At 45.8% G+C, this 26963-nt stretch overlaps 1 protein-coding gene across 1 annotated transcript in view; it reads left to right on the top strand.

The window, feature by feature from the left end:
• VPS26C (VPS26 endosomal protein sorting factor C) overlaps positions 1-26324 on the top strand; it is a 164282-nt gene extending 137958 nt beyond the window's left edge. The window contains exons 7-8 of the mRNA XM_069202548.1: positions 4617-4769; positions 25582-26324. Of these exons, the coding sequence (XP_069058649.1) occupies positions 4617-4769; positions 25582-25664 (236 nt within the window). The 3' untranslated portion in view covers positions 25665-26324. The remainder of the gene's footprint in view (positions 1-4616; positions 4770-25581) is intronic.
• The last annotated feature ends 639 nt before the right edge of the window (positions 26325-26963 follow it).

The following is a 26963-nucleotide window of genomic DNA, read 5'->3' as shown; positions in this document are numbered from 1 at the left end:
ATAGCAGTCCAATATATTATCCAGATCCTTTGGAGAATGAGAACCCTTGTTGACATCCCTAGACCTCAGAGAATAACATGTCCCTCGCCGAGGCACAGTGAGCTGCCAGGTTTGTGCTCAAAGGATCTACTTCCATGCCTCTGCTGTTCTCCCACCCTGGCCATCAATTTTAGAATTAGGTTCCAGGGACTGGTGCCCTAGTCTTAGAAGTGTAGTGGTGGGGGTAGAAACAGGGATCCTTATTTGAGAGTCTGGGAACCACTGTCTCTGCCTATGAACTGTTGGAGAAGAATTGCAAGAGGAGTTACGAGCCTCTTGTATCTTACTCTTTATCAAGGCCATGTCATTTAATATTGGTGTACGGTCCATGTCTAGGTGGTGCTTGGTAAACACATAATAAATGTGAAGCATAGGAAGATTAAGTAATTAATTGGGGGACTGACAGGTTACTAGCGGTGGTGAGTGCAACATGCAACTAGTGTTGCATTTTAAGATTGAGGAGCACTGGAAGAGTTATGTTGAAGGCATCATGCTGGAATAGTGTGGGGTTCTGTAGGGTAGCATTGGACAGCTCCAGCTGAGTTGTATTTGAGTCTTAGTATTAGAATATCCTAAGGTGCTTCAGAGCAGGGGTAACCCAGCTGGGATGGGCTGAACTGCCAAAGTGGGGTGTCTATCTGAGTGCTGCTTGGGGAGTAAACATATATAATTGTGAGTGGCTGGCAGGAAGAGGTTAACTTGGCATTTCATTGAATGGTGGTGAGTGAAAAATAAACCAAAACCAATGAAATGGGAGGGGAACATTTGTGTCGGAAAGGCCCTCAGTTTCCCTGAATTGATAGACCTAAACCAAAAGTGGACGGTGTCTCCTTAGTGCTCACCAGGCACACTACATACATTCTTATAGAACCCTCACGCTAATCCTGTGGCATGCTTCAACAACAAGTCCTTACCTGGTTAAGCCCTCATCACCAGGTGGGCTCAACCTCGCAATGGGAAGGAGCACTTTGCTATTCTCTATATTGTTAGGGGGCTCTTAAGACAGAAAACTTTAAGAAATATCTCTAGAGAACCCTAACCCTATTCTTTAATGAGAGGGGCCCTGTGATACGGTTAAAAACATAACATGACACAAAGAGGTATTTACTGAGCTGGTTTGTTTATTCTAGTCGAAATGTTTCATCACACTCTGCAAGATGTGCAGATTTCATCAGGACCTCTAATTTCAATCTTCATAATCTACAATGAGTTGGGTTTGGACCATGTACCCAAAAGGACATCAGTGAGGGCCTCATTAAATGGGAGAAGGGGTTCTGACGTAGAAGCCCCAGGTTGAAGCACCTGCGTCAGGAGATTAGACTTGACTTCAGCAGTAGGTAGGTCAAGGCCAAGGACCTCAGCTGCCCTACTAACCACCATACTATAGGTAGCTCTCTCCGCCGTAGCCACGGTAGGAGGAGACAGCATGCCAGCGTCAGGAGAAGTATCCAGATCACTGGCTACGCCCAAGTCCTCTGCCCAGTCCATAGTAGGGTCTTCCTGGTATTCATAAGGGTCCAGGGACCCCTCCAATTCCTCCCCGTATTCGTACCCATAGGGAAATGGGTCTGAATCCGACCTCGGGCGAATAGGGCCGCCAAAGCTGAACTCCGGGTCGTCGGGTATGAGAATTGGGTCAACGTCGATAGTGGGCACTACCGACGCCGGGAGCGTCGATAATAGACCCGGCGCCGGGGAAGGTCTTGGTTGTGCGACCGGCGTCCGTGCGGATCCATGCACGAATCCGGAGGCGACCTCGGTGGCCGGGGCCGAAGCTGCCGGCGCGGAACCCAAAGGCCCCCTCAGCCAAACCCTTGGGCCCGAAGGCGCCGTATCGGGGTCGGCACGGCCAAAGATGAGGCACATGGCCTTGTAAAACTCTTTAAGTTGGGCGGGAGTCGCTCCGGCAAACTCGGGGAAGCGCAGAGTCGACCCAGACATAGGCTCTGAGGACGGAGGTCTACTGCGTGGACTCTCGTCCCACGTCGCGTCGACCGAGCGACAGGGTGAAGTCGGAGAGTGATGGGACTTCTTCAACGACTTCTTCTTACCTTGATCTGAAGACTTAGAAGAAGACGAGTGGTGATGGCTCCGCAACCGATCTCGAGGCCTTCCTCTCGAACGAGTTTGGGACCTACGCGGAGTCGATTGCCGGGCTGCCATCAGCTTTAGGGACACGACTTCGGGTCGTGGTCGCGCTCGAGGCACCACAGGCAAACACGATGAGGATCTGTCACCGACATCATCCGATGGCAGTTCTCACAAGGCTTAAACCCGGTCTTCGGGGACATCCTCGACGCACCAAAAAAGTTCGACAAAACAGTTGAATTCGGCCAAAAAATAGCCGAGGGTAGCTCTCTCCGGATCAGCGTTTGGCGCGGAAAGAAAAGAACTGACGTCACTGCGCGAGGGCGGCGCCTATGTACTACTCCCAACATCATCACGGCGACCACAACACCTACGGCACCTGCGCAGTCGACCAATGCCACCTACCGACACGCTAGGGTATTGCTCAAAGAAAAATCTCCTGATCCAGTCTGACGCCTGGGGGAAATTCTAAGGTAAGGAATCTGCAACTAGAAGTCTCTATCAGATAGGATGTTACTACTACAGTTACTGAAGATTGTATTAGTTTACAACCCTTTCACAGAGAATGATGAATTCTGTCTATAACTGGAGTTGCTAAGGGCTTCATCAATAGGTTGTCTTTTTATGAAGGAATATTGAAGAGATAAATCATTTACGTTGTAATGTGTGGTAATTTAACATAGATCATAATAGGTTCGCATTGATTAGATTTTTCAGATATGGACTGGACCCAGTAGTCAATTAGACAATAGTATCAAGAAATGTAGTAAACTATATTCAAGAATTCAAGGAATCATTGAGTTAAAATCTGTATTATATCGTCCACCTCTGATAGCATACCAAAAAAAGAAGAATCTAGAAACCTATTAATTAAAGGGAATTCAGGCCAAAACTGATGTACACAAATTTGCAAATGAAAAAAAACTGAGGCACACCAATGCATTAAAAAGACATGTAGTGTATCAACAAATAACTGCAAAACGATTAATTTGAAAACCTTTCTGACCTGTGAAACAGAATAATGGACCCACAGGATAAACTGTCATTGAAGCATTTACTAATTGAGCATAATGGGAACGATTGTTAATCTCTACTAGAATGAACATAGATCACAGATTAAATCAAATCTCCCATAGTGCATCCATTTTTAGAAATGGGCACAGTTGATAGCAAATATGATTCTGAGACTTGGAGTGGCAAACAGGGAATGAATGAGGTGAATACGCACACAAAAAAGTCTGTTACAGAGAGAAATTTCTAGGATGAAAAAATTAGAAACTTTAGAAGGGAAAAGCTTAAATGAATCAATTGATATATCATGGTTTCTTTAATTGTATAAATATCAAATACTGTATTTTCTGAAGACATGCTATAAGTAAATTACAGCAAATAGCATAAATTGGTGTTTTATATAGAAGGACACACTATTTTAAATCTCAGTGGACGGTCCCTATATAGACCTAAATACAGTGCAGAAGAAACAAGAATACAATCTACATGAAAAGGAAAGTATGAATTGACCATTTTTGATTAAGGATCTGCACTTTTCATTACAAAGTGGTTATTTCTTTTAACTCTTGGAGGGGCTACTACTAAAATGATTGGTGGTTCATTGAAACACAAAATTGATTTCATATATTTGCAGTTAAAAAATCACATGAATACGAATGTAAAGACTACACTAAATAATTATAAACCGGTTTGGATAGATGAGCTTTAAAAATTCATACAAATTTGTTTTACTTTGAATGAGTTGTTTCCAGAAAGGAGCTTCCTCTCCTGGAAACAATACTCATAAAAGTACTCCCTCATTTCTGGCTCTTCGTACCACTTAATATCCCTGTTCAGCACTTCAAAGATAACACCCAGAGAGTGACAATATATATTTTCTACTTGGTGTCCCATGTGGAGTACTTTTTGTGAAAGCCACGTTAACAACAGAGTGACAACTTTGATTTGTATACAAGATTACTGTGTCATGCTTGTGCTGATGCTTTCTGCGTCATGGATGCACTGGTGAAAAAGATAAACAGTCTTTCTTGCTCTTAAATACCAATGCAAATATTTGCAACTTCTGCAAAATAAAAAAATCGACCTTGCCTATAAAAGCTCTATAAAAATGAAAAATATGGAGCCTTTCATTCTGGTATTAACCCAGCTGTAACAAAAAAAACTCTCTAAGGAGCAAGAAAGGATTTAAGTAGTCAATCAATTACTCATTTATAAGTATCCACCATGGACAAATCCAAGACCTGAGGTGCTGTACAAAAAGAGGTCAGAAACTCAAATGCTAATTGGGTAAATGTTTTTTTCTTCTTTGACCAAGGTTGTATGTTACTGCTGGAGACAGGATAGATTCTCAAATTTCTCATACAGCAATTTCACATTGCATGTCAAACGATTAAGTATGCTTTTTAAACCACTTTATGTATGTGTTGTAGTATGACATTTTGGATTCTTTTGTACATTTGTTTTTATTTCATGAAAAGGATGTGCTGAGGGTTATGCAAGAGATGCTACAGAGATCCAGAACATTCAAATTGCCGAAGGAGATATTTGCAGAGGTCTACCAATTCCTATTTACATGGTGTTTCCCAGACTGTTCACCTGTCCTACTCTTGAAACTACCAACTTCAAAATTGGTAATCATACTTTTCTTTGTCATTTTATTGTCAGTTATCTTTTAGACTTGTTAAAGTGCAATTTTTTACATTATTTTCACAAAATAGACAGTCCTCAGTGTAGCTTTCGAGTATAGATGAGATTGAGATTGGTCTGGACCAAATGCATCATGGGCTCCCGGTGCTGGTTCAATATTCTGCTTTAATGCACAGAAGTGTTACGTGTTGGCAATGCCTATTATACTTCAGCAGCGGCCACACTATTGGGTAGATATGCAAGGTAATACTTGGCACCCACCTAGGCTATAACCAGGAAGAAAGGAAGCAGCAAACATCTCCTCATTATAAGGGGAGAACATTTATGCACCCGCACCTGGCACAAAGCTAAACAATTTTAGCCAAACAGCTGTGTATTGGCTGGAATAGCTTTTCATTGTGACTGTAGTATGTTCTTGACTTCTACATCATTAAAGGTTGTTTGTGTGTTTCCTTTGAAGATGCTCCCTAATCATTTAATTTTACATAAGCAAAAGTGTCTGTGCAACATTAGATACAATTTTAGGTAGCATGTTACTGATCAAAAGCTAATAGACATAACATCCGTGAGTCAACCTGTCTTTTTTTCTTCAAGTGGACAGGCACATTATTTTGCCTCTTTTCAACGATATCCATGATGGCTGGGTAATTTGAGGGTAATTTGTGAAATGTATTAAATATTTTACTATTGGCACATTGCTCTAGTGTAACAGAAGCAGTACCCAAGCTATTCCTCTGTTTTAAATCCACAGGTACTGTTTACGTGTTGGTATGCACTTGGACAGCGTGTAGGCATTCACCTCCAGTTTGAGCCTATAGTTGGAGAGAAGAAGTAAAGAATGGCAGTTGTATAAGCTTTCAAACACAAGTCTAGCATAAGTGCAGCATCAGTTGGTGACAAATACGTATGCAGAGGTACCCTACTTCAAACCTAGCTACAAAGCTGTATATTGATGAACAGAAGAGAGCTATGAGAAGGGAAATAAAGAAGTGTGTCACAGAGATGGAAGGTACAGAAAGTCAAGACATAATTTACTGGAGGAGTGCAGAGAAAAACAAAGGGATAGACAAGTGAGTGGTCTCTGTAGTGGCTGACCAACATCTGGGAGTTGCTTCACAAGAATACGATGTTGCTTGGTAGAAACTGTGACTTGGTATCTTCCGTGAGTAAAGGAGATGGGGAGCATGCTGTGTCTGTTTAGGGATGATTTATCAGGTACTTTGTTCCTAGTCGGAGAAGGGCTGTCATCTAGTCGTTATCATTAATTATTTTCTGTTTTAAAGTCCGACAGTGATATAGTATAGACTACCAGAGCACTTGATCTTGCTAGTGTGTTTATCACTTTGACGACAGTGAAGCTGATTTGGAAAGTGATGCTAGTGGTTAGAAGGAGCCTGTGTTTTGCTCTCTAATTTGGAGAAATCCTGTCAGGTGTTTTCAAAATCTTAAAGATCAACTGCAGCATACATGTCTTTGGGGAGTGGGTGATAGTCATATGGGATTATGGAATACTGGTGTACTCAAAGGAAAAATTTATTAAAAAAGGTAGTTCTTGCATAGTTTATGCAAGAGTTTGATGCTGTTCATAGTGGAAACTGGTGAGGTGAAGTTTTTGACCACAAATATTTCTTTGGTGCCGTTGGGGCTGTTGCCTGTGTGTTCCGCTACAATCTTTTTCTTGGATTCTTTGATTTGTTGGTGAATGCCCTGTTATACGGCAGCAAAGGAGAAGATGACTGTAGGAAGCAGGCTCTGTATATACTATAACAAAATGAGGCAGTGTGCACAGAGTCCAGGGGTTCCTCAGAGATTTAACAGAAGCTAAAGTAGATAGTACGAATGCTCACTTTTGTGGTAGTGTGGTTGAGCAGTTAGGCTTATCAGAGGGTAGTGCAAAGCATTTGTTGAACAAACACAGTCAAGAAATGAGGCACACACTCAATGACTAACTCCAGGCCAACTTTACTTTATTACTAGAACCAGAATGTCTTTGTTGCAGATAAGTATAGTTGTAAATAGGTATCAAGCATATGTATCAAATGTACCTTGTTTAGTTTTTGAGGGTAAAGCAGTATACAACTAAGTAACAGTTTTCAATTTCAAAAGGTGACACAGTGCAATTTTTCATAGGAGTCAATAGAGTCCTTGGGGTGGGGGGCTCAGCATGGGTAACAAGCAAGTACATGACTTATGATTCTAGTATTCAGGGGTTAGGATGTCCACAGGACAAGGTTTAGGTCAAGGTTTAGGCTGACCCCAAAAGTGCACCACCAGCAACACTCGGCTGGCTGGGTGCAGAGGTCAAAGTTGGCGTTGGGTTTGCAGTGAAATCCTATGAGGACTAGGGGTGCTCAGTAGAAAGCAAATTGCAGGTAAGTACCCGCGGGTTCAGGACACAGGCCTGGGGGATTTAGGTCACACTGGGGGGAGCCACAGGTCCAAACACACACCCTCAGCGGCTCAGGGGTGGTCGGGTGCAGGGTGCAAACACAGAGCTGGGCACACAATGCTTTTCAATAGGGGGACCACAGAGGGAAGGATGGTCACAAAAGATGCTGCAGGTTGGGTCCCAAGGCTGTGTCTTGGGCATCTTCTTAGAGGTCAGTACTGTGAGAGGGGGTCACAATGGATCCATACCCCTACACAACCTCCTGTAATAAGCAGTCAAGCCAAGGAATGCACTGACTTGAGTCTGGGTTTTGGGAACTTCCCAGTCCATAATTGTCTGGATCTTGGACTGTAAAGGTTGCACTTGGCCTCCGCCTACAAGGTGGCCCAAGTATACAACAGTGCCCTGCCCTATCTGGAATTTGGATGCCTTGATAGTAAGGCCTGCAGCGCCTGCAAAACCTTCCCCAGGTGCACATGGTGATCCCGCCAGGAGGAGCTAAAGACACCAATATCATCTAGATATGCTGCACTGAAGGACTCCAAGCCACCAAGGACTTGATTCACCAATCTTTGGAAGGTGGCGGGCATTCTTTCAACCAAAGGGCATAACAGTGAACTGATAATGCCATCAGGTGTAGAGAATACAGTTTTTTCTTTTCCTCCTGTTTCCATGCGAATTTGCCAGTACCCTGCAGTCAAGTCAAAGGTACTGAGAAACTTCACTGCACCTAATTTGTTTATCAGCTCATCAGCCCTGGGAATAGGGTGAACATCTGTCTTGATGACAGAAATGAGACCTCTGTAGTCCACAGAGAACCTAATTTCTTTCTTTTCACCCTGGGGATGAGGTTTGGGAACTAAGACCACTGGGCTAACCCAGGGACTGTCAGAGGGTTCAATAACCCCTAAATCCAGCATCTTGTTGACCTCAACTTTGATGCTCTCTTTAACTTGGTCAGACTGCTGATAGATCTTGGATTTGTCAGGCAAGCTGTCTTCAATGTCCACATCATGGTTACTCCGGTGTGTCTGTCAATAGGTCTAGGAGAAAAGCTTTGCATACTACTACAAGACTTGCCTGCAGTCAGCCTGCTGTTGGGCAGTGAGGGTGTCAGAGTAGCAACTCCTTCAGTTGACCCTTCTTTAGGGTTGTGAGAGAGGAGGTTAGGGAAAGGTCCAAACTATACTTCCTGTTCCTCATCAGTAATCATCAACATGGTCACATCAGCCCTGTCACAGAAAAGCTTGAAGGTTTACATAGATCATCCTTTTGGGTGTCCTGCTAGTGCTCAGATCTACCAAGTAGATGACCTCACTTGTCTTCTCTAGGATAGGGAAAGGGCCACTCACTTGTCCTGAAGTGTCCTGGGAACCACAGGCTCCAGAACCCATACCTTCTGCCCTGGTGCAAACTCAACAAGTGCAGCCGTTTGGTTATACCACTGCTTCTGGAGCTGTTGGCTGGCCTCATGGTTTTTGGATGCTTTTTCAATGTACTCTGCAATCCTACAGCGGAGGCCAAGCACATAGTCCACAATATCTTGCTTAGGCTTGTGGAGAGGTCTCTCCCAGCTCTTCTTCACAAGTGGAAGTGGTCCCCTAACATGGTTGCCAAACAGAAGTTCAAAGGGGGAAAACCCTACTCACTTCTGAGGCACCTCTCTGGAGGCAAAAAGTAAGTATGGCAAAAACATACCATCTCCTTTTGAATTTTGCAGGGAGCCCCCGTGATCATGCCCTTTGATGTCTTTTTGAACCTTTCAATAAGTCCATTGGTTTGTGGATGGTATGGTGTGGTGAACTTGTAAGTCACCCCATACACATTCCACAAGTGTTTTAGGTAAGCTGACATGAATTTGGCACCTCTGGCAGAAACCACCTCCTTAGGAAACCCTACCCTTGTAAAGATACCAATAAGGGCTTTGGCTACTGCAGGAGCTCTAGTAGACCTAAGGAGAATAGCTTCAGGATACCTGGTGGCATGATCCACTACTACCAGTATATACTGGTTTCCTGAGATTGTGATTAGTTTAAGTGGACCCACTTTGTCCACACCAACCCTTTCAAAGGGAACTTGAACCACAGGTAGTAGAGTTAGGGGGGCCTTTGGGTAGCCACCTGCCTTACCACTGGTTTGGCAGGATTATACAACGGAACACCGACTTAAAAACAAATACTAACCTTAACAACGAGGTCGGAACACCGACCTCGTCCTTACTACTAATGATTTTACCACAAATGCCTTAACAACAATATTTCGTTGTAAAGGCATTCCTGATAAAACTATTACTAATAGGCACCATTCACCCTACATCCCTCACCCCACCCCCAACCCCACCCCCACCCCAAAACCTAAAACCCCCTAACCACCCACCCCCTCCCCAAAACCAAAAACTCCCCACCCCAAAACCCCCTAAGCCCCCAACCCCTCCCCCTCCCCAAAACCAAAAACGCCCCCCAACCCCACCCCAAAACCTAAAAACCCCTAACCCCCACCCTCTCCCCAAAACCGAAAACGCCCCACCCTAAAACCTCGTGACCCCCCACCCCCTCCCCAAAACCAAAAATGCCCCACCCCCCATCCCCACCCCAAAACCAAAAACCGCCCCACCCCCTCCCCAAAACCAAAAACGCCCCATCCCCCAACACCACCCCAAAACCTAAAACCCCCCACCCCCTCCCCAAAACCAAAAATGCCCCACCCCCCAACCCCACCCCAAAACCTAAAACCCCCCTCCCCAAAACCTAAACCCACCACTAACCTTAGTCAACCCCTTGTCACCTGCGTCGTCCTCCTTCGCCAACTCCCTTCTTTGTACCTTAACCACGCATGTTCATTGTTCAGAACATGCGTAGTTAAGGCACAAAAAAACGAAGTCCTGGTTAAAAAAAGCGTTGTTGCGCTTTCGTTAACCATGACTTTCGTAAAAAAAAAAAAGTCATAAAAAAGGATGTTTTCCGTTTGGCAGGTGACACAGGAGCTGCACACCAACTTCACCTTTTGAGACATGTCGGGCCACTAGAAATAGCTGGCAAGCCTATTCCAAGTTTGTCTGGCCCAGATGCCCAGCTAGGGGGATGTCATGTGCTAAAGTGAGAATGAATTACCTGTACTGATGAGGCACTACCACTCTCCTGGTTGCACCAGGTCTCTGGCCTGGGGAAACCAGTTTTTCTGTCCCCATGGTGACACTGGCACCTGTATCCCTCAGGGCTTCTACCTTTGTCCCAATAATCAAGGGATGCTGTCTGTATTTGTTCATATTACGGGGCCAGACAGCAAGAGAGGCAACATCTAATCCAACCCGAGAAACTAAAGTAAATTTAGTGTGGACCCTTATTTGCTCTGGGCATACTGTTGATCCCACCTTGAGACTAGCTATACCAGTGCTATCTGATGCAGTACTAGAGGGATTATTTTTGGGACAGACCAAGTCTCCAGTTTGGTGTCATTCTGCTTACAGTTGAAGCACAAGGCCTTTCTGGGATCAAACGTTTTACCCATGTGAAGATTGTGAAGATGCTCTGGGCCCACCCTCCTGCTCAGGTGTTTGGGGGCCTTTAGAATACTTTTTACTTCTATCCTTATGTGTCTCACCACCCTTCCTGTGGGGAGGCTTTGTAACCCCTTTCTTTTGGTCACCCCCAGTGGAAGTCTTGGTCACCCTAGTCTTGACCCAATGGTCTGATTTATTTCCCAATTCTTGGGGAGAAATTGGACCTAGGCCTACCAGATATTGATTCAACTTGTCATTGAAGGAGTTACTTAAAAGATGTTCTTTCATAAACAAATTATAAAGCCCATCATAGTCATGCACTCAACTGCCAGTTATCCATCCATCTAGTGTTTTTACAGAGTAGTCTACAAAATCAACCCAGGATTGGCTTGAGGTTTTGTGAGCCCCCCTGAACTTAATTCTACACTCCTCAGTGGTGAATCCAATGCCCTCAATCAGGGTAGCCTTCACGTGGTCCTAGGATTCCGCATGTGCACCAGTGAGTGTGAGGAGCCTATCCCTACACTTACCAGTCAACAGTTCCCAAGGAGAGTTCCCCAGTGAGACTTTTTCAATCTTTTGGTTCCACAAGTCCTCTCAAAGGCTGTGAACCACTTGGTGATGTCATCATCTTCCTCATACTTGGGGACAATCCCTTTGCGGAGTTTAGGGGTGCCAGAGTGCTCTCTATCCTTAGTTACTGAGTTGCTGCCAACATTAATGGGCTCTAAGCCTATTTTTGAGCTCTCCCTTTTATAGCCAGGAGCTGCCTCTCCAAAGCTAATCTTTTGGCCATCCTTTCTAAAAGGAGGTCCTCTTCACCGAGGCTGCCCTCAGGGTTCCTGTGGGAGACCCAGATCCTGTGAGTACTATCCTTGGAGTTTGGGACATTTGTGCCCTGCCCTCCCTAGTTAGGTTAGGAAGGGGGAGTTCATCTTCCCGATCCTTAACTTCTTTTCCATCTGAGGAGGGGAGGTCTCCCTCCTCAGTAGGGTGTTCCTTAGTATACTCTGCCAAGAGCTCCTGGAGCTGAATCCTGGTTCTTAAACACAGATGGACCTTAGCTCCTTCATCCTAAGATAGAGGTAAGGAGTGAGGTTGAGTAACACCACCATGTCCTCTGAGCTTATCATTGTGTTACTAAGGTTGAGGATTTCTTTTAGAACTATAAACTACTTCTAGCTACTTACCCCTAACTATAATAGCTTTTTTAAATTAAAAAAAATGATAAAGTGGACTTAACCAAGGCCCCAGCAGGACTTTTAACAATCTGGAAAAATTCTCAATTAAAAAATCAGTTGAATCTAAAGGTAATTTTGAAATGTAGTCATGTGATCAGATATTGGCTGAGTAGTCCAGAAAATGGAAAGTCATGGACCCCACCGCCGATCTACCAATGTAGGAAGCTGGCTCTGTATATACTATACAAAAATTAGGTCTAGTGTGCAGAGTCCAGGAGTTCCCCAGAGGGTTACCAGTGGCTACAGTAGATAATACTAATGCTTTCTAATGTGGTAGTGTGGCCGAGCAGTTAGGCTTATCAGAGGGTAGTTCAAAGCATTTGTTGTACACACACACAGTCAAGAAATGAGGCACACACTCATTGACTAACTCCAGGCCAATTGTTTTTATATAGCAAAAATATATTTTGTTCCTTTATTACTAGAACCAGAATGTCTTTGTTGCAGATAAGTACAGTTGTAAATGGGTATCAAGCATATGTATCAAATGTACTTTGTTTTTGCAGATAAAGCAGTTTACAAACAAGTAACAAGTAAGTAACACTTTTCAATTTCAAAAGTTGACAGTGCAATTTTTCATAGGAGTCAGTAGAGTCGTGGGGGGTGGAGTGTTAGCACAGGTAACATGTAAGTACACAACTTATGATTCCAGTCTTCAGGTGTTAGGCAGTCCACAGGCCAAGGTTTAGCCTGACCCTAAAAGTGCACCACCAGCAACACTGGGCTAGCAGGGTTCAGAGGTCAAAGGTGGCGTTGGGTTTGTAGTGGAATCCCATAAGGACTGGGGTTGCTTGGTAGAAAGCAGATTGCAGGTAAAGTACCCGCGGGTTCAGGACACAGGCCTGGGGGTTTAGGTCCAAACGCACACCCTCAGTGGCTCAGGGATGGCGAGGTGCAAACACAGAGCTGGGCACCCAATGTTTTTCAATAGGGGGGCCCCAGGTGTTGGGGTCACAAAAGATGCTGCAGGCTGAGTCCAGGGGGTCAGTTCCCGGAAACCAAAGGCTGGAAAAGTAGTGGAGGTGCCCGCTGGACGTTGTTGGACCATCGGTCAGATTCCCCAAGGCCAGCGGGCTGCGGGTGCAGGGGTCTCTTTTGGCATCGGATATCTTTATCGGATCCGGTCGCAGTCAGGTAGGACATCTGAATTCAGGCTGCAAGCATTGTTGTGTTGGTCAGGAGGAGGAAACCCAGGGTGGATTTGAGGTTGTAATCGCCTGGGGGACATTTTCTGGACCAGTGGGCCACCTGGACTCTGACTGTGGGCGTGTGGTGCAGAGTGGGCAGGGCTCGCTGATCCGAGGCGGTTCTGGGGTCCTTTTTGGAGGTTTCTTGTGAACAGGGCTGCTGCCCTTGGTAGTTCTTGGTCCTCTACTGGGGAGGTAGTCCTCTTGGGGGTGGGAGGGGGTTTGTAGATGTCGCTGATACTGCTGAATGTATCACCATTTAGGAGCAGGAGTCTTGAAGCTGCAGACAGGCCGGTAGGGCTTGGGCCAAGTCAGTTGTCATCTAGAACCTTCACTGCTGTGGTCGGCTTGGCAGTCTTCCTTTCTTCTTAAGGTCAACAGGAATCTGGTGAGTAAGGTTCAGGGGTGCCCCTAAATACTAGATTTAGGGGTGTTACAAGGGTCAGAGGGCAGTAGCCAATGGCTACTGCCCCAGAGGGTGGCTACACCCTTTCTGTGTCCACTCCCTTTGGGGAGGGGGGCACATTCCTGTTGGTCCCCCTCCTTCAAATGGAGGATTCTGCAAGGGGGGGGTGGAATTCAGCTCTGGGCACTTTAGGGGTGGGCCCAGCTGAAGTGGTCACTCCTTTTCCTGCTAGACCTGCCGACAAAAGGGGGCTTGGTGCGGGGGGATGGGAGGTCGGGCGGCATCTCCACTAGATGGAGTGCCCTGGGGCATGGTAACAGAAGGCCTGAGCCTTTGAGGCTCACCGTCAAGTGTTGCAGTTCCTGCAGTGGGGGAGGTGTGAAGCACCTCCACCTAGAGCAGGCTTTGTTCCTGATCCCAGAGAGCACAAAGGCTCTCAGCCCATGGGGTCAGAAACTTGTCTGTTAGTGGCAGGCTGGCGAAGACTGGTCAGCCTTACACTAAAGGGTTGGGTAAAATACAAGGGGCATCTCTAGGATGCCTTATGGGTGCATTTTGCAATAAATACAACTCTGGCCTCAGTGTGGGTTTATTGTGCTAAGAAGCTTGATACCAAACTTCCCAGCCTTCAGTTAAGCCATCATGGAGCTGTGGAGTTTGTAATGACAAACTCCCAGCCCATGTACTTAATATGGCCATACTGCACTTACAATGTATAAGACCGGACTTAGACACTGTAGGGGCATATTGCTCATGCATCTATGCCCTCACTTGTAGTATAGTGCACCCTGGCTTATGGCTGTAAGGCCTGCTAGAGGTGACCTACCTATGCCACAGGCAGTGGTTTGTGGGCATGGTACCCGGGAAGGGGTGACATGTCGACTTTGCCTTTTTCTCCACACCAACACACAACCTGCAATGGCGGTGTGCATGTGTTTGGTGAGGGGTCCCTTAGGGTGGCACAATACATGCTGTAGCCCTTAGGGACCCTCCATGGTCACAGAGCCCTTGCTACCACTGGTACCTTTTACAAGGGACTTAGCTGTGTGCCAGGGGTGTGCCAATTGTGGAAACAATGGTACAGTTTAGAGAAAGAACACCAGTGCTGGGGCCTGGTTAGCAAGATCCCATCACACACTCAGTCATGTTAGCATCAATACCAGGCAAAAAGTGTGTGTGGGGGAGGGGATGACCATGCCAAAAGGGCACTTTCCTACAATGACGATGTTCCAAATGCAAATGAGCGAATTTGAATAGATGAATGAGCAGGGTAGTTCTGAAGTTTGCATCAGCCGTGGGACAAATCGGTGCAGTTCAATTCACATGACATGTGTGACACCACCAAAGACAGCCAGAATACTAATAGACTTCAACAGACTGTGGGGCAATGCAGTATTATAAACTTCAAATTTGTTGCTCTGGCAATGTTAACTTGTACTAATACGCCTGATACGTTCCAAGCATTTCAGCCACTTAATGGTTATTGCTATTATTTGCATACAGATACTTCAACTTAGAAAGTATGGTGTTGTGGGGGAGTCAGAAAAGGGGATAGGGTTAGTTTAGTTAGTGTTAGCCCTCTCAGTTGTCAACCCCAAAGTGCTTGTGCTCTCTCCCGTAAACATGGAGAAATTAGTTTACACCAAGTTGGCACATTTAATTTAATGTCCTTAGTAAATTGTTACTACATGTACCCGGGATATGAATATGAAATGCTACTGGTGGGCCTGCAGCACTCATTTTGCCAACCACTTAAGTAGCCTTTTAAACATGTCTTAGTCCTGCCATTGCAGCCTGTGTGTGCAGTATACACTGCCATTTCAGCCTGGAAAAATAAACTTTTTGCCAGGACTAAAACCTCCTGTTGTAATACATATGTCACGCTTAAGGTAGGCCATAAACAACCCATAAGTAAAGGTGCAGTCTATGTAGAAAATTGGACATGTACTTTTAGGTTTTACATATCCTGGTAGTGGGAAAAACTCCTAAAGAACGAGTTACTTACCTTCGTTAACGATTTATCTGGTAGAGACATATTCTAGTTGCAGATTTCTTACCTTAGAATTTCCCCCAGGCGTCAGACTGGATCTGGAGATTTTTCTTTGAGCAGTACCCTTGTGTACAGTTAGGTGGCATCTGCCGCCTCCACGATCAGTCATTGGCGTCGTGGTTGCCTTGGTTGCAGGAAGCTGGCCTAGTGTGTGATGGACACCTATGGCGTTGGCACCTTATACCAGTTCCAGGCGACCCCTATTAGTGAATGAAGGCAGTGTCTAGGAAGTCAGAGCTCTCTAGAGGTAGCTGTGGATGAGCAGTCAAGACTTATCTAGGAGTGTAAAGCACTTGCAATACCACAGAAGTCACACAGCAAATTATCACACCTGAAAGGAACCACAGTGTTGCAAAAATAAAGGCAGTTTATTGTAGTAACACTGAACTAAGTTACTTATAGGCAGTCCCCCAACTGGAGGTAAGTACACACTCTATATACACAGTAATAGTTAGGAATTAGCATAAGAAACAACAAGCATTGGCAATAAATTGTAGACAATAGCTAGGGCCCTAGGGGAGGACCAAACTATATACGTAAATAGTGGAATGTGAAGTGAGGTCCCCACACCTAAGGATATGGCGTAGTTAGAGGGGAGCTGGGAGAACCTGGACCCCAAGAGATGAGTACCTAAGTGACCCCCAGCGACCAAGAGAACAAAGGTAAGTACCTGGTCTTCGCAAAGACTAATAAGAGGACTTAGAAAAGGAACTTTGCTAGAACAGGACCAGACCAGAGGAACCCAAACATGTCAGGAGGACCACCAACAAGCCTTAGCAAATGCAAGTTGGAGAAAAAAGATTTGCAAGGCTGAAGAGGCCCAGCAAGGTCCAGGGGACTCAACCCTTGGAGGGGAGTCCGGGCTGACCTTCAGCAGTCAGGAGGGCCAGTAGAAGCAGTCGCAGCCCCCACAGGCAACCCACTGGCAGCAGGTACAGTAAGTCACAGTGATGCCCAGTCAGCATACCTGGAGAGGAGTCCCACATCACTGGAGCAGCAGAAGAGAGACTGTCCTTGCAAGAATGAAGTGCCGGGGACCAGGGCTTCTTGGAGCCTGAAGATCCCTTGGAGCAGGAGTTAACAAGCCTTTGTTGCTGCAAGAGTTGTGGTGCACAGGGGTACTGCCCTGCAAGGAGAGGCAAGGGACCACCATCTCCTAAGTTGGACAGAAGGCAGAGAGGACCGAGGGGACTACTCAGACCCACCACCTGTGTTTCAGGATCCACGCAGTTCCAGAGGAGAGCAGATCCACGCAGCCGGACTTCGTTGCCTTGGTTGCCTGCAGATGCAGGGGAGTGACTCCTTCACTCCAAGGGAGATTCCTTCTTGCTTCTTGGTGCAGCTGAAGTCTTGCTGACCCCAGAGGATGCACAGCCTTGGAAATGTTGCATTTGCTGGAAGGATCTGGGGAAACAGTTTTGCAAGGCGAGGTCGTCTTGGGAGTTGCAGTCTTGTCTGTTCCTGATGTGTCCAGTTGCGGTTCCGGTGGCCAGGAGCTTAAGAGGTCAATGCAGAGAGGAGTCCTGGTGGAGTCTTGCACGCCGACTGTGGGGACCCACCCACAAGGGAGTCCCTAAATAGCCCTAAAAGAGGGTTTGATCTCTTTGCACGGTGACCACCTATCAGAAGGGGGGGGGGGGGGGAGGGGTCACTGACGTCAGTCACCTGTCCTGACCAACCAGATGCTCCCAGGGGCCTCTGCACATCTTGTTTTCAAGATGGAAGAACCAAGTGGCCACCTGGAGAAGCTCTGGGCACCACCCCTGGTGTGGTCATGGACAGAGGCGTGGTCACTCCCCTTTCCTTTGTTCAGTTTAGTGGCAGAGCAGGGACAGGGGATGCCTGGACTGGTGCAAACCGGTTTATGCAAGGAGGGTACCAGATGTGCCCTTCTAAGCAAACCAGTGGCTTGGGGAGGCTATCCCTCCCCAGCCTTGTAAGACCTATTTCCAAGGCAGAGGCTGTTGCCCCCTTTCCCACAGGAAATCCTCTGTTCTGCCTAAGCTGGTCAGAAACCATGTCTGGGGGGCTGCAGCAGCGCGGGTTGGCTGCAAACCCTGAAAGACTGGTAAGAGCAATACTGGCGGGTCCTCTAAGGAACCCCCCAGAGTGCATGGAATCATGCCACCCAATACTGGCATTAGTATTGGGGTATGATTCCGACATGTTTGATACCAAACATGCCTTGATCCTGAGTTACCATTATGTAGCTAGACCATAGGTAGTAGAACGACCCATGTCCAATACACAGGTAAAATGGCTTCCCCTCACTTACGAAGTCCGGTGTATTGGAACTGGAGTTTGTAGGGGCACCTCTGCTCATGAAGGGGTGCTCTCACACACACCAGTACCTGCACCCTGCCCCCTGGGCTAGGGGGGGCCTACCATAGGGGTGACTCACAGTGATCTGGTGCAGTGACCAGCATTGAAGGGCGCATGCACCTTTTTACACAGGGTGCTATGGCAGGCCTGCAGACAGTTTGCACGGGCTCCCATGGGTGGCATAATACTTGCTGCAACCCATGGGGGACCTCTAGTGTACCAATGCCATGGATACCTAAGTACCATATACTAGGGACTTACGGGGTACACCAGTATGCCAATTGTGGGGTGTAAAGGGTCTGCCCCCTTCTTTTGCAGGTCCTTTTCTTCTGGAATCCACCGTTGGGTTCCACTGAACTCCTCTGTCTTGGCTGCTCACCATAGCTACCACTAGAGAGCACTGGCTTCCTAGACATTGTTTCCCTAACTAATAGGAATAGCCTGGACCTGTTATAAGGAGAAAACACCATGGGTGTCCACCACACTCCAGGCCAGCTTCCTAAAGCTACCATCCAGTCTCCAGGGTCCAAGGCAGACAGGACCATAGACAGGGTGAGCATTTTGAACTTCTCCTTCCTGAGGAAGAGATTGAGGGCCTGGAGGTTTAGGATAGGGTGAAGGCACTTGTCGTTCTTGGGCACCAGAAAGTAGCGGGAATAATAACCACAACCTACTTCTGACACAGAGACCCTCTCTGTGGCTCCCTTGGTCAAGAGAGCTGCGACTTCCTTGCAGAGAAGTGCCACATTATCCTCCACTAACAGTCGTATGATGGTGGCATGGGTGGAGGCGTAGTCTTGAAGGGGAGGGGATAGCCCCTTTGGACTATTTGCAAAACCCACCTGTCCGTCGTGATCGATTCCCAGTAGGGCAGGTGATGGTGGATCCTGCCATAAAATTGTCTGGGATGTTCTGACTGACAAGAAAGGGTTGGAGGCGGCAGAGGCGGCGGGGTGGACTGGTCAGAAATCGGGCTTCCTGATCCACTAGCCTGTAGGATTCCGCAACCACACAAAGGCTGTGCAGCATCCGTGGCTCAGTGGCTGGCAGGGAAAGAATGCAGCAGGGAGCGCCTTGCGGGAGCACGAAAGGGGCGAACAGTGGACTGCGCTGGGAGAGGGGCTGCTGCGAGGCCAAGAGATCGAGACATAGCCCAGGATTCCGTGAAATGCTTGAGCGCCGAGTTTGCTTTGTCTGCTAAGAGACTGGTGCCATCGAAGTGCATGTACATGAGAGACTGTTGGACATCCCCCGAGAAGCCTAATGCCTTTAACCAGGCGTGGTGCCCCAAGGCCACTGTCAATGCAACCGATCTGCCCAGAGAGTCGGTCTTGTCCAGCCCACAACGTATTATGAACTCTGCCCCATCCCTCCCCCATCAGCAACGGCTTGGGAGATGATGGCTCGAACCTCCTCTGGGACCTGCAGCAGCACTTACGCGACTGTATCCCATAAGGAATGGGTGTAGCGGCCCAAGAGGCATGCGCCGTTCACGGACTACAATGCCATACTAGAGGAAGAAAACATCTTCTTTTCAAGCTGATCCAGTCTTTTTGATTCCTGATCCGGAGGGGCGGATGGGAATGCACCAGATGAGGAAGAAGCCTGGATGACCAGGCTCTCAGGTGCAGGGTGTTGGGAGAGGAATTTAGGGTTGTTGGCCCAAGCTGATGTTGGCGGGCCATTGTCCTATTCACAGGAGCCCCGGTGTTGGGCCTGGACCATTTACCCAACTGGACCTTCATGAGAGCTTTATTGAAAGGTAACGGGGTCTGAGGTGGAAGCTCCAGGCTGAAGTACCTCATTCAGGAGGTTAGTCCTGACAGCCACAGAAGGAAGCTCGAGGCCGATGACCTCATTCCCCCTACTGACCACCATTGAATATGATGCTCCCTCCTCCGTAGCCATGGTAGGGGGAGAAAGCAAGCCAGCGTCTTGAGAAGTAGCCAGACCACTAGCCTCATCCAAATCCTGTGTAAAGTCCAAATGAGGACTTTCTAGCTGGTATTCTATAGGGTCCAGCGACCTCTCCAAACCTTCCCCATATCCATACTCATAGTAAAGAGGGTCAGGATCCAGCCTTGGGTGAGTAGACCCCATCGAAGACGGATCTGGCGTTGAGCTTTGCCATTCTGACTCCAGTTCGTCAGAGAAAAGGATTGGGTCAACATTGATTATGGGTCCAACCGACGTCGAGAGTGTTGACTTCTTTACCGGTGCCGGGGAAGGTCACATTGGCACAACCAGCATCGTCACGGATCCAAAAATGGATCCAGACAGGTTCTCAATGACCGGGGCTGAAGCCACTGGTATGGAACCTGAGGTACCCCCACCTGACCCCACAGGGCCCAAAGGCACCATGGGGGAGGTCGGTCTACCCAAAGATGAGATGCGATGCATGGCCTCGTAAAATTCTCTCAGCTGTGCAGGGGTGGCTCCGGCTCCTAGAAACTCAGAGAGGCACTGATTCAACCCACAAGTAGGCTCTGCAGACAGAGGCCTAGAGTGTCAATTCTCTCCCTGCATAGCATCAGCTGTGTGATGGGGCGTAATCTAGGAACGTTTGGCCTTCTTCGACTTCTTTTTCTTGTGACCACAGTGTCCCAAGGATTTAGAGTGGGACGACGAAGAGTGGTGGTGACTCCGCAAGCATTCTCATGACCTTCCTTTCGAACGAGACCGGGAGCGATGCAGAGTCAAGCACCGGGCCGCCATGAGTTTTAGGGACCTGCACTCGGAGCATGACTTTGGGTTGTGGTTGCGCTCCAGACACCACAAGCACACGTGGTGCAGATCCGTCACCAATATCATTCGGTGACAGGAGTCACACAACTTAAAACTAGGCTTCCGTAACATCCTTCGACACACCAAAAAGTCAAAATATCGACAAAACGGTCAGAGTTTGTGGGGAAAAAAAAGCTCTCTCCGGATCTGCACTTAGGCTGGCATGGAAAGAAAAAAACTGATGTCAGCGCGCCAGGGTGGCTCCTATATACCATGTCATCATGGCAACCACGACACCAATAATGCACGCGGAGTCGACCGACGCCACCTGACAGTGCGCATGGGTACTGCTCGAAGAAAAATCTCTGGATCCAGTCTGACACCTGGGGGAAATTCTAACAGGAGGCCTCTGCAACTAGAAGTCTCTATCAGCTATTGTTTTTCACTATTGTGATGCCCACCTCTCCCATAGGATAACATTGGGTAACGTTATTACATTTAATAAGTGATCAGCTTTGATTGGGAGCAAGTTGGAAAGTCATGTTTGGTGTCTGATGAATTGTAATTTAAAACCGTCTTAATGGTAGTTGGATTTTAAGTCATAATTCCGAAAATGCCACTTTTAGAAAGTTGCCATTTTCTTGGCCTAACCATTTGGAGCCTGCAGTCTGTTCTTGATTCACATGACTAGGTGTAGTTGGCAGTTGGCCTTTATGTATCCTCCTTGACAGTATCACAAAGGAGGGTCTTAGAGTTGGCAGAATGGGTTATCTCTGACTTAAAAGGCGGCAAGCTGTCCCTACCACACTTGCACTTCAGTTGTAGTGACTCAGCTCACACACAAAGGGCTTCACACTGGCCTATAGTGCCTCCAGACAGACTAGGATCTGAAAAAAGGAGGCAGTAAATTCCAGACACCTCTGTAGCGTGGAAACTCCAGAAGCTTCTCCCACGTCAAAGCTGGCACCAGGGATAAGTATTGAACCCTCAGACCCAACTCTTGAGATCACTTCTGGACCTGTGAAAGAGTCAGAAGAGCTGCTCTACTACAAAAGGGACTGCTCTGCTGCCTGAGGATAAAGGACTGAATCACAATTTGAACCCAGGACCACCAGAGTGTCTCCAAGGGCTAGTTAGCTGGCTTCCTGTTCTGATCTACAGGGACATAACCGGCTCCTCTGCATCAGTGCGTCTCAATGGAGGACCGCGCTTCGCAGCTGCAGTTTAGCGGGCCTCACAGCACTGACCAAAGGTGATGCTTCTTGATGCTAGACCGTGCTTCACAGCTTATAATCGACGACTTCGCCAGCACAAACCATCTCGACGGTGACAACAGGCCCAGCTCAGCTCACCTCAGTTAATCACTATGGATCACCTCGCAAGTTTTCACAGCTGCAGTGGGGTTATTATATAAAGAAATATTCTCTGAAGCTCTATTTCTTCAGGAAACAGACCTACCAGGAACAAACTGTAACTTCTTGGCCTCTGAAGGATATAATTGAGTGCACCACTTGGGATTTACTAGCATATTGGGGAGTTGCATTCACCTTTGCAAATCCTTCATTCTGACAATAAACAAAATCTACAATAACGCCCTCAGGAGGTACGTGATGGTGACGAGGCAACTCTGAGGAAGAAAATGGATGCTGGGCTGCGTGTACCCTCCACCGACGCTCATTGATGACAAACTACAAATTGGACTTGCTACCTGCTGCTCGCTCTGGTATGACAAAAATTGGTGGTGATATAAATGCTGTTATGAACCCTGTCTTAGGTTCTCAGAAGGGGCACACTACTTAGATCATCTTTTCTAGCAAAGTGGTAATTGGTCACAATCTCTGGAACTATGGAGAGTCCGCCATCCTGGAGGAAGGGAATACACTTATTCAGCCTACCGAAACTCCTTTTCCAGGTCTGATTACTCTTCCACCTAGAAGCTGATCTAGCAAGTATAACCAACACACGTATCCTACCTACACCACTTCTCAGTGGAAATCTGTATTGCGTGGACCGAGGGCAATATGGTGCTTAAACGCATGGTGGCTCCCCTAGGGGAAATTTTTGGAATTTCTAAGTTAGAAAAACTGCTTACAGTTACTCAGTTTTATTGGTGATGACACTTTTGGAGGCCTTTAAATCGGTTGTATGGAGAATGCCAATGTCCTGTTGGACGGGATAGAGCAGGAATAAGGAGACAGACGCCTTACCACTTGGATCCAGAATCGAGATACTTAAAAGGAGATAAATTGAATAATTTAATCAAGATATTTCTTGTCAGCTAGAATTAACAAAATTGACCAAACAAAAGAAATTACTAGGAAATAGCCTGGACAGCAACACCATATAAAATATACAGAATTGACGATAAGTCTGAAAAACGTGTATACTGGTAAAGATGTTGAATTGAGAATGGTATCCTTTATTTTTTAACCAGGAGCGACAGATGGTCGAAGATCCCGTAAAAATTACAAAGGAATTTGCCTCGTACTAGAAAACGTTCTATGCAGCGTAAGAACACCTGTTAGCTCTGGTGGCTCATCCTATTAGAGATTAAATTATACAAAAACTTAATAATGAAGATAGACACCCTCTATACTAGTCTTCAGAAACGTGTTGGCACAAGTGGAGGAACAGGAGGAAACCAGGGCCTAGTTCTGATAAATTTTGAGAAGGCCTTCAGCTTTTTTCACTGATCTTTCACATTCTCAGTAATTGACCGCATAAACAACTGGCCTGCTGTTTAGTAGAAATACACAGGTGTTATACATATCACGGTGGGCACAGGTGAGCGTAAACTGGTAGCTGCTCCCTCCCTTTAATATTATCTATGGCACTAGACAGCACTGCCTTGTTCACTCACTCCTCTTCGCCCAAGTAATCGAGCCACTAGATGAATGGATTAGATGGATTGCCCAATTTAATAGATTTAGATGGAAGAGGAATTATGAAGATCGAATATCCCTATCTGCAGACAAAATTCTCATATGCACCAAAGAAGCGGTGAACCCAATCCCCAGGTTATCGCACACGTTGCAGATCTATGGTGATGCTTCTGGTCTTCAGGGTAGTTGGGGTAAATCTATGTATGTGACAGTCTGGTGCCACCATGAGGCAACTCTTGCCTGTTTGACACTTAAATGAGCATCTGACCACTGCATCTGACCACTTTAAATGCTTAGTAGTTTGTATAGCGAGATATAGGCAGACCATTTGGATCTCCGTGTGCACCACTTTTCCAACAAGTGAGGCAGGACATCGAGGCAAGTCACACTTGATGAAAATGAGCCCTGTGTAAAATGATTTCCCTCCCTCGACTGCTACATGTGATGTTCACTTTCCCTTATATCACCCCAAGCTCCATTTGGCATGAAGAGTCCTCAATTCAGAACTTTGTATAAGCAGGGGACTGTCCCACATATCCTCTTAGTAAGTGTGTCTTATCCTCATGAGAATAGGGTCAGAAACTGGCAGATGTCCGACTGCTATATGGCCCGATTAGACAAGATTTGAACCCGCCTTGAGGACTTATATGTTGTGTTGGCGCCAAGCATTAAAATGGATGAGTTGGGAGGGTGTCACAACTTTTGAAAATCCACTCTAGCATGGCACATGACTCCGAAACCTCTCAACCCTAAACTACTGGGATATCATTACCATATCCAAACTTGGAGATGTGTGGGACAGTGGCCATATCAAAGTGTTGGAGAAACTGGTATTAGAATTTGTGCTTGTCAAAAAATAATTAATTCGGTATCTACAACAATGCCATGCACTTTCAGTAGATCAGTTCTCATTTGATTCACCGCCCAGGTTCAAGTCTCCTCAAACCCAAACTGACTGTGGTTCAGTTGGGCACAAAGGGTATCTCCCAGATCTACAGATACCTAGTCAATAGTATTCCAGGCCCACTGACTGAATGGCTTATGTCTGAGATGGGAACTAGATGGGGTCTTGTTGAAGATGCTGATTGTCACGCAGCTAGGATGCCCCCAGTGTCCTTGCAAACTCTGCACAACTCTGACTTGTACAATTCAAATATTTCCACCGAGTCTACTATAACTGCACCGGCCTAAATAGAATGAAAAACGGCACAAAGTATCCTCAAATCCAAAAGTGAATAAGGCACTTTGCTTCACCCAATATGAGCCTGTCCAATTATAGAAAGCTAATAGTCCTGGATACACAACACTTTGACACAGATTGTGGGACATCCAATTGTACTAAACCTAAAAATGGCAATACTTAAGGTTGTGGAAGATAGGGGGCCTTGAAGCCCTATATTCTTGGTTGCAATGGGCATCTTAGTAGCCAATAGAGACATAGCCTGCCATTAGGGAGCAGAGAGGGTGCATTCCACCAATGGATGTGGCCTATGGATTACTGTTCTGTGCCAAGGTGGATTAATATCAAAGAATAAATCCCAATATTGTGAGAAGTGCAGTATGTTTAACTGTACGGTGCAATAAAAAAAAATATATTATAGGCTTTCTCCCAAACATGTTTTAGAAGAGAAAAAAACCCAGTGATTATTGTATTATCATTTCTAAAATATACAAAAGAAACTCATTTTAGAATGCAAACGCTTGTACGTTGTGGTGTGGAACCTTGTTTTTTTTTTTAGGAGTGCAAGAGTGAGATTTTGAATCTTTTTGGATTTATTTTTTGGATTATAGATTTTGCAGATACAATCCCGTGGTCCTGGAGATGTTGAGGTAGAGGTTCTGTCATAATCCGGCATTATGCACGCACCTATAATTTCTCTCTTCTGTGTAGTTCTTGCAAAAGCCTACATTTTATTGCTTTATGCTTTTGAAAATACTAATTTCAATTACAACTTAATTATTACACGATTATATGTTTTCAGTTATTTCTACACAGTTAACAGCAAATCGCGATACTGAAATGAACACCTACAACTATTTTAGCTGTTGACAGACGCTGCTGTCCATGCAGATTACAATGTTTTTTTGTCTTCCAGAGTTTGAAGTTAATGTAGTGGTTGGACTACAAGATGACCACCTTATAACAGAAAATTTCCCGCTCAAGCTGTGCAGGATGTGACCGTTTTGAGAGCAAAATATAGAAAGAGGAGAAAATGGTCTTGAAGTTTCATGACCTCAGCAGCCAAGCACTGGGCTCCGAAAGCTCACAAATTTGCATACACATCTTTTGCAGCAGACCCATTTTTACTGGTTAAGGAAAAGGAGAGCTACACATATAAAATATATTTTGATTTTCTACAAACATTCCTTCTTATTAAATAAGAAAGTCTAACATCGGTGCACATCAGTTCCTATCCTTCCCTTTAAAGACTACATTTCAGCTGTTTTCAGCACAAGCCATTCGAACTTGAATCCGAGGTTTGAGCATGTTTTGGAAGAGCCTGCAAGATGTATCTGACTGTCATCCGATGCTCTGTACTGTATTTGTGTTCATATGAAATGAATACGGGTATTTTAATGCCTTTTGTACTTTCCTTTGTGTAACAACATATGAACCAGTGCCTTACAGCTTCTCTGCCAGTGCAAGACTTCAGTTCTTGCTTTAAGAAGATCACTATGGCAATGTCTTTCAGCTGTAATAGGTTAAAAAAAATTAAATGGCACTTGGTCAGTCCCTGTTTGTTTCAATACAATAACCATGTTTGTGTTGAATACTCGGTTGTGATGTATGTCACTTGTGTTTACAGATATATTTTTAATAAACTGCAGTAGTACAATATGCTGCTCTGTGTGGTGTGTGCTCACCAATCTCCTACAAGCTGACGTTTAGGAACGATTTGAAGTGATATTAGTAATAATGTTGTACACAGAGACGGTGGTTAAGTTGTTTGAAGATGATTACAAATGTAGACGTGCTTTCACTGTTGCAATATCATGAAATGGTGTATTGAGATTACCATTTCAAGTTTTTCATGCTGCCCACCTCCGTTTTAGACTTAAAGTTAAGAAACATTTCAAATACAATGGCTTATTTTCAGTCTATTCCAGCTAATTGCTTGGTCTTTGATCTGTTAACATTTAATTCTTGCACTCAACTGCAGGTGTAGCTATTATGTGTACAGTACAAGCTGTACAATGACACTTCTTGCCTGCATTTTATTTTTAGGTCTACTCTAGAGAAAGCTTTAGGTGTTTCGCCAGCCTCATGGTTTCTAAAACATTTAGTAAAAAAAAAAAAATACACAGAATATATACACAGAATATATACATATATATATATATATATATATATATATATATATATATATATATATATGTTCGATGGCATGTGTAGCTGCAGATACACATGCTGTGCACATCCCGCCATCTGGTGTTGGGCTCGGAGTGTTACAAGTTGTTCCTCTTCGAAGAAGTCTTT

The sequence above is a fragment of the Pleurodeles waltl genome, chromosome 8 (genome assembly GCF_031143425.1).
Source record: "Pleurodeles waltl isolate 20211129_DDA chromosome 8, aPleWal1.hap1.20221129, whole genome shotgun sequence".
In the NCBI taxonomy this organism is placed as follows: Eukaryota; Metazoa; Chordata; class Amphibia; order Caudata; family Salamandridae; genus Pleurodeles; species Pleurodeles waltl.
This window is presented reverse-complemented; position numbering and strand designations above follow the sequence as displayed.